At 37.9% G+C, this 9,431-nt stretch overlaps 1 protein-coding gene across 1 annotated transcript in view; it reads left to right on the forward strand.

Annotated features, from left to right (window-relative positions):
- Window positions 1–4,025, forward strand: part of GDA (guanine deaminase) — a 29,894-nt gene extending 25,869 nt beyond the window's left edge. The window contains exons 12-14 of the mRNA XM_086629306.1: window positions 1,653–1,771; window positions 2,885–2,912; window positions 3,955–4,025. Of these exons, the coding sequence (XP_086485432.1) occupies window positions 1,653–1,771; window positions 2,885–2,912; window positions 3,955–4,025 (218 nt within the window). The remainder of the gene's footprint in view (window positions 1–1,652; window positions 1,772–2,884; window positions 2,913–3,954) is intronic.
- Window positions 4,026–9,431: the final 5,406 nt, after the last annotated feature.

Genomic DNA, 9,431 nt, shown 5'->3' on the forward strand with positions numbered 1-9,431 from the left:
AAGTCTTTTCAGTGTAACGTTTTTGTAGCTGTCAGAAAACATCATCGGGAACTATTAATGGAAGTTTGAAAGGTGTAATGAAAATGTCATCAAACAGGTCTTCTCAGGACTGTATTTCAATTTCTGGAGGGTGTAATGGGGAAATAGAGAAGACAGAAAATGGGTAGGGAACAAAAAAGGAGATATCTTCTTCCCACAATATATACCATACTCATAAAAAGTGAGACTAAATTAGCTGAATTATAGAAAGAAAAACTTACACAAGTCTCGAACTTGTGATTTCCTTTCCCAGCAACTCTGTGCTTGTTTTGTGTGGGTTCTTAGGTTTACTTAGTAATATGTTTATTTTATATATTATTTTTGAGCTGGTTTATCCTTACTGAATCACCTTCAAGGGTAGAATATAAATTACTCATACAATATTCCAGTAGCCTGGACAAGTACAGTTTACAGAAATCCAAATGAGTGACTCTTTGTTGCAGTAATTTGCTTTACTGAGATTCCTAAACACTTGTCACCCTCTTGCGTTTGAGCTAAAAATTGCATTCTGCTCACAAACCTGAAGGAATATGAGATCATTTTAGTTGAAGCTGGTAGGTAGTCAAAATATTTCACTAATTGGAGGCGTTCAAAAATCTTAAATTATTGTGAAGTTCCTGCCACACACAAACTTCACTGAAGGCTGAAGTTCCTTTGTTGGATAGGAGCAATCTGAAAACAAATGAACAAATTATTTGCGGGTATTATCTCCTTTGATAACTTAGTTTAACTCCAGAGTATTGGAAAAGTTGATTTAGTACACAGATACTTTGTACAACTTAAAACTATCCTGTCACTTCCAGGGAGACACAAAGGCTTCTCTTTAGGTATTCTAAGCAGTGGTAAGCACCTAGTTGCTGAAGATGAAACTGTAGATTTTCAGTGTTTGTGGATCTAAGAACCAGAGGTTGTAATGCAGCTTTGAAGTAGCAAAGCTAAATAACAGTCCACCAGACAAGCCTTACAGATGGGTGTGAGACCTTCAAATCTGGCTATGACTTTTTCCCCACACCCTATTGTTCTTTGTTCCTGCTAATTACTCTTAGTTATCCTTTCTGCACACCACTTTCAGTATCACATTATTATATGTTACTAATGTAATAGGTCTATACAACCTGTCAAAGTTGCTTAAACTGTGTAAACAATTAAAGCTAATACTGCCTCAGTAACATGATTATTATTATGTACTTTACTGTTTCTCTGACTTCAATTCATTGCCCCTTTTGGAGCTTTGACGTTTTTGCAATGTAAACGATTGTTATTCCAGTTTAAACAGTGGCCTATGCATCAGATGTGCAATGACACAAAATCAATGGAGAATGTTAAAAGAAAAAAAAAATCAAAGGGGTTCAAATTGTTTCTCAGATTTCTTTTACCCTTAACAGATGCCCTTCAGAAATTGACCAAAAGATACATGTTTTTACTAGAGAAGTTGCTTAAGAACTCAGATGATAACGTACTTACTGTTGAATTTGCGTTCATATTTTCCCTTGTAATTATCGAAGTTCCCGTAGTTTTTCTTGAGAACATCTCAAGTAGGTTGCCAGGTGCTTCCATGTGGTGGAAAGAGGCTTGTGTTGAAGATCTGTTTCTGAGCTTATTTTCTTCCTCAGCCCTAGGGCTAGACGACATGATTGGAAACTTCGAGGTTGGCAAAGAATTTGATGCACTGCTAATCAACACGAAGGCTTCAGACAGCCCTTTTGACTTGTTCTCCGCTGATAATTTTGAGGTAATCAGAACAAGATTAATAATCATAATAATAAAAAAAATTACTGGAAAATTATGTGGAGAAGGTCTGTCATAAGGCCAGAATAAGTCTCTTGAGAGTTATTCCAGTGACAGGAATCAGGTGTACTACACCACTGCTACCAGTGTCTCAGCCCAAAAGGTTCAGTTGGTTTTTTTAGAATCTTGCGGTCCGCAGTGACGGTCCCATATCCTCACGAGCAAAAATGCGTGTACCGTTTTTTAATGCATGTTTCATTAGCCCAAGCTGACAATTAGAGGTAGCTGTCTGCAGTCACAAATGGCAGACAAGAAAAAGCGTTTTAGTTCCAGTTAACCCTTTGAGTTCAAACTCAAAAATGGCACCCTGTCCCAGACAAAGTCTAGGTTGCCTTGACTGCCCAGCTACTGCAACTTCAAGCAAGAACTCAAAACGGCTGATTTGAGTTGAAAGCACAGTTTTTCTGGAGACATATAAGCAACATTGGCATTATGAAATGGGCACACCTTCTCATACAAAAACCTTTTGTGATGTAAAAGGGTAATGAGCAACAGTTACTTGAATTTACTGATGAGGCCAGACTGTCAATCGTGGTCTCTATTCTGAATGTCACCATTTACTTAGAAATGCGGGCATAAGTGGTGAAGTAGTTGTTTCTTAACCTGTTTCAGGCACAATTAGCAGGATTAGATTAAATTCTTTAAGTTTTTTATTTTCTTCCTAATAAAAATAGTTCTGGAAGAAAACGTTTTCCAGTTTAAGTCTAAACCTTTTTAGCTAAGTTAGTGGTTCTTAGGACTTTAAAAATACTTACGATTTTGTCTTGTTTTTCAATAAATAAATGAATTAGAGAACTCTGAAAAAGACAAAGGGGAAGTATTGTGTTTTAGGCATATATTTGTTTATACTGTCAAACTTGTGCAGTGTTTTCTTCCTGAGACATACAGCCTCCTTGCTGAAAGTTATTTATGAGGAAATGTTCAAATTAAGTTTTGATTTTACTGTTAGTAGGAATATTTGGGAAAACTCTTTCTATCGGTTCTTTCAAGCTTCAAATAATTGTGATCTGGGATAGCAGATGCTTTCTAAATTTGGTTTTCCCCCATTTTTTTACAGGACACTCTCCAGAAGTTCCTGTACCTAGGTATGTTCTGATTCTCAGCCCACATAAAATTGCCTTGTTGTTTCGTACATCAAAAATTGCCTAAATTAATGTGGAGATTAATAATAAATTTATTTGTACATAATTAAACATACAGTTGTTTACAGTAATTATGTATATTTATTCACATTTATATAAACATTATTCTGTCACTATTAATATTTATTTACATAAATGTACATTTACTTACATTTATTAATATTTATTGATAAATACTGAGTAAGAGCTAAGCGGTTTGACTTTTGTTCATCAAGACATAGTTAAATATTCAGTTTAACATGATGAGATGCACAAAATTAATCAGCTTTCTTACCACACCTATCTTTATCTACCATGTGAGCTAAATCATATTTCACAGTAAAGTAACACTGACATGCTAATCCCAGTTCAGTACCAGTTCAGCTCAGAAGGATTTCTGCAGACCAGTTGCCTGTATGTTTTTTTTTTACTTCCAAACCAAAATAGATGGCCTTTAAAACAAACAAAACCCAAACCGAACAATCCCATCCTGCTAAGAAAATAGATGGTCTTTCTAGGGCATCGTCTAGACCAAGAGCTACGCTGCCCATTATGTTGTTACGTAGAGGTAACTGGTCTTAGTTTCTGGCCACCTTTGTGTCGTTCTCTAATTGGGCTTTTGCATTTTTGAGAAGCTGGCTGAGGCAAACCAGCTTTGCTGCTGTCTGGTGCCCAAGTTAGTTCGGATACTGTGCAGCAATGTGTTTTCTGTACACATATATAGTATTTTCAGGGTTTGAATCTACTAAATGTACAGAAACGCTGCGACACCATTGCAGCAGCTGAATGTGATCTTTATTTCTTTAAAAAAGCATTGGTAGTTTAAACATCCATTGATCTTTGTGGTAGCCCTGACTGTTTTCTTCAAATAAACCTTCTTAGTCCTAAGAAACTGTCACTGCAAATCATGTATTCCAGAACTGATTTTGTGGATTGCATAATTTTCATTAATTAAATCAGTGCATAGATTTATGTGCAAACCTCTGTTTTGACCATTTTATTTCAGGTGATGATCGGAATATTTCTGAAGTGTATGTGGCTGGAAAGCAAGTGGTTCCTTTTTCAAGTTCAGTATAAATCCATTTCCCTTTTGCAGAATATTCTGCTGATCATTCTGCACCTGATTTGGAAAAGATTGTTTGAATACAGTGCCTGATCATCAGGAATGACACCTCATTTTTGTTCAATGTTTTAAAACTTGCAAACATTAGAAATTTTGTTAGAGCTTTCAAGGATTACTTTACCAAAATTGTCACAGTTCTAGAGGAAACAGATACTTAAATTTCTCTGTAAAAATAGCATGTGTGCATTGATAAGGGATTTGGTAAATACCTTAATTAAAGGGGATACCTGCTGTTGCTTTTAATAATAGTGTAGGAAGCGTTACACAGAGCAATGAGACTATCATTGTCTGTAATGCATCTGAATTTTAAAAAAGCCAGTGCTAGTAAATTGATTTTGCAGATAATGAACATGACGGAAGAATGCAATTTCTCTAATATTATCACCAACTATGGAAAAATCAGTGGCGCTTTGGGGCATTTAAAACATTTTTCAGTTTTCTTTAGGAGCTTATTCTTTTAAAAGTAATTATTTCATTTAAAACATTATTTTTTTAAGAAACCTTAGATAACAAGTATGTTATTTATAAATAAATAAGGGTCCTTATTATCAAAGAGTTCAGATTTGTCATTCGTAGTCAAAGAGAGGAGAGAACTGGTGGGAGAACCAAACGGGGCGGTAGTCACAGGGAGATGGGCTGGGAGAGCGGAAAGGCTGCATTGTTCTGTGATGCTGTCAGCTGAAACTCCGTTTCCACATGTTTTGTTCCTAAGTCTAGAAGTGGCCAGCCTGATCTTCCACCCACTCCCTTGAATTACCTTCAGCTGAGCAACAGCTGAATGAAACTTGTGTTAAATTAGAAGCAGGCACTAAGATATCTGAGTAGTTACTCGATGGCAAACAAATGAAGGGTTTTTTTCTGGACTGGAGGGAGTGCTTCATCTAGTTGAATCTCCTGCAGAACCTTTCCAAGCTCATTTGCTCCTGACTGTTCAGACAGGATGATACGATGTACCTTCTCCTTTCTGTAAGGGAAGTGAATGGGTTTAGAAAAAACCCAAGAGAAATGAACGATATCTGGCCATCACCACCTTTGACTCAAGGTGGAAATGGTCACTGGAAAAAGCAGCTCAGCTTTAACGTGCTCTTTGTGCCTTGCAATGTGGCAACCGTAATTACGGCCCTGTACAATTCCAGGTTAAAAATATGCTCTTCTTGTTTTGGAAATATATGTGATGTCCTTTCTTAAAAAGTATATTTCCCTATTTTTTATCAGAGACTTTTTGGGGTTTTTTTTGCAAGATTAGTTTGAGGAGGGGATTGCTGCTTGGTTTTTTATTATTTTTTTCTTGTGACACAAAGGATGTAAGCTTTAATTTCAGTATCAATGGAGACAATATTGTATTGAGTTACTACAAACGTGTTGAAAATGGTTTTAAGATCTGCTTCAAACTCCTTTGATTTTGCTGAGCTTTGTTTCACACTTTTATCTCACTGCCTGGTGATACAGAGGCACAGGACTTCCCTCTGTTCACAAAACAAAGTCTCACTTCATATCTTCTTCTGAGAGAGTGCTTGGCCCAACGTCACTGATAACGTTCTGATTTTAAAAGCATTTTCAGAGCTCAAGTACCATTATGTTTACACCTACATGAGGCAGTGTAGCGCCAAGTTGAAGTGTGAAAACTAGTGTGGACGTGTGGAGCAGTACGGTCTTTTCAGTGTGGTTTTTTTTTTTTTGGCCAAAGCCGAGCAGCCCTACTGACCAGATGGGGATATTGGCTTGCAGACACGACCTGACTGCAGCCACCGGGCTTGCTCATGGCCAGCTAGCGCAGGTATCCGCACAGGGCACTGCACGCTGCCGTGTGCTTGCGGAGGCACAGCCTTCGGATCCGCATATTCAATGGTTCCTAAGGCTTGAAGAGTCAAGATTTAAGGATTAAGATTGTTGCATTCCATCGGGGTGTTTTCTTAAGCGTTTTGTTTTTCATGTGTCCCAGTCACTTACACAGTAGCACGCTTGCTTGGAAAATACAGTCTTCAGCTCTTTAACTTGGTTTCCTGATTCAGGGAGCTTTTTTCCTCATGAATTTTGACATGAATTTAATTGACCAAATTTCACGTTCCAAAACCAAAGATCTGTGAGACACATGTTTTAATCCTCCCAGTTACTGTTTGAAACGATTTTTAGGGAGTTGCATGGTTTTCAGCTTTGGCTCTCCTGCAAGAATGTTTTCTAGGGCGGAGAAAGATTACACAGCCTTGTGTACAAGGTGTGTTTGTGCCCTAGTTCTTCGCTTCCAGAGCTATGAATTAAATCAGTGCTTTTATTTTAGTGGTAGTCTTAACTGTCTTTGTTAAAACTTCATTGTTTTCCCACTATCTTGTAGTGTTGTTAAGAATGAGATTCAGCATTTCTTCTTAAAAGATCTGTCAGGGAGGAGGAGTTGCTTATTTGCAAACTGGGAATAGGGAAAAACTTCAACAAGTTCAACACTTTCCTGCTCGCCCAGTTACAGAGGGACTCTCTAGGATAACTGCTGCCAGTGAGCTTTGTATCTGAATATTGGCTGCCTCATGAGCAGTTTGATTCTTTTTAAATTCAGGCACAAGGTAGAAACTCAGCTTTTCAATTGTGGCTTTATTAGTGTCTAGTACCCAGTCACTGGAGACAGAGAATCAACTTTTTAAGAATCTCAGCTGGAGGAGGAGCGCTCCCTTGGGGCAGTGCCATGGGCTGCCTGTGACACCCTGCAATGCCCAAGACTGGGAGGAGTGAGGACCAAGATGGGTAACATTACACTGAATGCTGAGGTGCTTTGAAGTGAAGGAAAGAGGCCTGAATCCGACGTGAGAGGAAGCCAGTGGAGGAAATAAACTGGGAGATACTTTAAACAGCAGTATCTTAAATAGAATTGAACGGAGAAAGACAAAAGTTGAAGCGGGATCCTCTGAGGTAGTCCCAAAAGCTTGTTCAGTGGGATGGCTTATGGACAGAAATTTTAAGGTTTTAGGAGAAACAGAGGATGTAGTAGCCAAACTTCTCTGAAACCATTTTGGGAAAGTCACTGAGGGTTCCATTGTGAAGTTTTGGTGCTCAGGACTCTCTGGCTATGTGTAGATTGCCGAGATACTTGGTGCAGTGGGGGAGGATCAGCAGATGAAAGCAGTTACTGCTGAGGCTTGTACATCTACATTATGTGCAGCTTAAGGCGACATATAGTCTCTTTCCTTGGATAAATGACCCTACTGCATATGCAGTTTGAAGCAGGCCAAATAATTGGTTCAGACTCTTATTGTCTCTTTTAGAGGCTAGAGTATGTTTGGCATACAGCTGAGCCTCCAGTGCAGTTTTCTCCAAAATAAACTGAATCCTTGTGTACCAAAACCACCCTGCAAACTGAACCAAGATTCGCTAAGGAAGGATGACTGGGAATTCCCTTCAGAACAGCACTAATGTCTCAAACCAACATGCTAATGGAGGCTAGGACTTGGACTGTTCCCCCTCCATCCTCACTGTCACAGAACTTAGTAGCTGAAGACAAGTTAAAGCAACCTCCTTCCCTCTTCCTCCCTCTTTGGGGAGAAAAAAAAATGAAAAACGTAAAAATTAAGCAACGAAACACTAAGGGGAGATGAGTAAATGCAAGAAAAGGAGGAAAAGAAAGGGATCACTTTCAGTCAGTATAAATTGACACAGTGCTGCTGACTTCAGGTAAAACCTCTGGAAGAATGTACATGCACCTGTTTCCAGATATCGCTCCCCATTAGCTCTCTTGCCAGACTGAGGATGGGGTCTTTGTTTCTTAATGTGTCTTTGTGTTCAATGTTAGCACACTGTTTGGAAACAAGGGAAAAAAGGGTGGTTTGTGAAAAGCTTGCTTGTTGAGACAGTATGCTTAATGTGTTCTGTGTTCAGATGAGCACTTATTATAAATGGAATGTATTTGAATTACTGTTATATGTTGATCTCATTGTGTCACTTTAGGTTTTGATTATTAATGAAATGCTAGTAAGTATCGCCTGTGAATTATGCAGCATTATTTGAATTATTCATGTGTGGCGAGTGGAGTTTTGCACTTTAAAATGTTGGCTTGGCCTAATGTTTATGTTTATTCTGTGTTTTTTGTGCAATCAGAAAGCTTTCTAGGGGAAAAAAAATGTGTGTTTGTTCACTGTACTGAACATTTTTATTATTGTAAGTGGACTTCCTGTTAGAAAAAGAAGTGTTAAAATGACCCTGTTTAAAAGGTCTGTGCGTGATTATGCAATCATGAATTAAAAAATTATAATGGTTTTATGAAAGCCAACATGAATAGTAATGTTTTAATTGAAAAATATTTACAGAGTAATAGGTTTATTTTATTTTAATGGTGATTATGCAATGCAGATTAGGAAAAGGTAAAAATTCTTGCTAAATACTGTTCTGCTGAGCGAAAGAGAATGTAACTATTCTTGATTATACGTTAAAAAAAATATGCAAGTCTTGAAAATAAAAAGCCCAAGTTCATTTAAAGAATATTGCAGTTTTAAAAGGAAAATATATTAACAACATTGCACAGACAAGCTGTTTAAAAATATTGTTTTAAGCATTTCCAGGAACCATCCATAACAGACGATAAGATGGACAGCTTTTAAGATACTGGATTTGAGTGAATAAATGGAGCTGCCTTATCTGCAGCCCTGTGTGTAGCAGTGGTCAACTTGTCTCTAAAATGATAGTGTACAAGTAAAAAGCATTTTTAAAAATAGCCAGGGAAGGGATTTTGAAAATTTGAGAAAGAACTGGGAAAAAAAAATCAATTTAAGAAGAGATTTGAGAAGGATAGCAGCAGAATACAAAATAATGCAAAGTAGAAAGAAGTGAGATCAGAGGAACTCTTAAAACCAAGTTGACATGTCAGTGAAGTTTTAGGTGGAAAACGCTCAGAAAAGAAGATACATTTTCAGGTAATGTTTTGTTACAAATCACGGACCTCATTCCTTCTGAAAGTCATTGAGGCCTAATAACTGTGCAGGTTTCCAAACCAGTTGCTTACGTTGTTAATAATACAAGGCTAAATAATTGTAGCTACTCATAGCATGATTATGTAACACTTTTCAACCTCCCAACCTGTACTTCAACATTTAAATCAGAATTAGCTGCTAACACCTCCAGAAGAAACCTAATGCAAGGGCACGTTATACTTTATCTCCACGTGTCCTGTGAGACATTTAGCGTTGGCCAGGTCAGAGACTGAACTAGTCTGATCCCGGGGAAGAATCTCTGCTCCTGCCTGCCCCAAATGTCGTCCTGTCATGTGCTTGGTGAGGCAGCGGTGACTGAGTCCAACACAGGCAGACAAGCATCTGCTGTGTCTAGAGTAGCTGAAAATAAGCTGTTTTAAAAAACAGATTGTTTTGAAGTTAAGCACATTG

Source organism: Tauraco erythrolophus, chromosome Z (genome assembly GCF_009769465.1).
Source record: "Tauraco erythrolophus isolate bTauEry1 chromosome Z, bTauEry1.pri, whole genome shotgun sequence".
In the NCBI taxonomy this organism is placed as follows: domain Eukaryota; kingdom Metazoa; phylum Chordata; class Aves; order Musophagiformes; family Musophagidae; genus Tauraco; species Tauraco erythrolophus.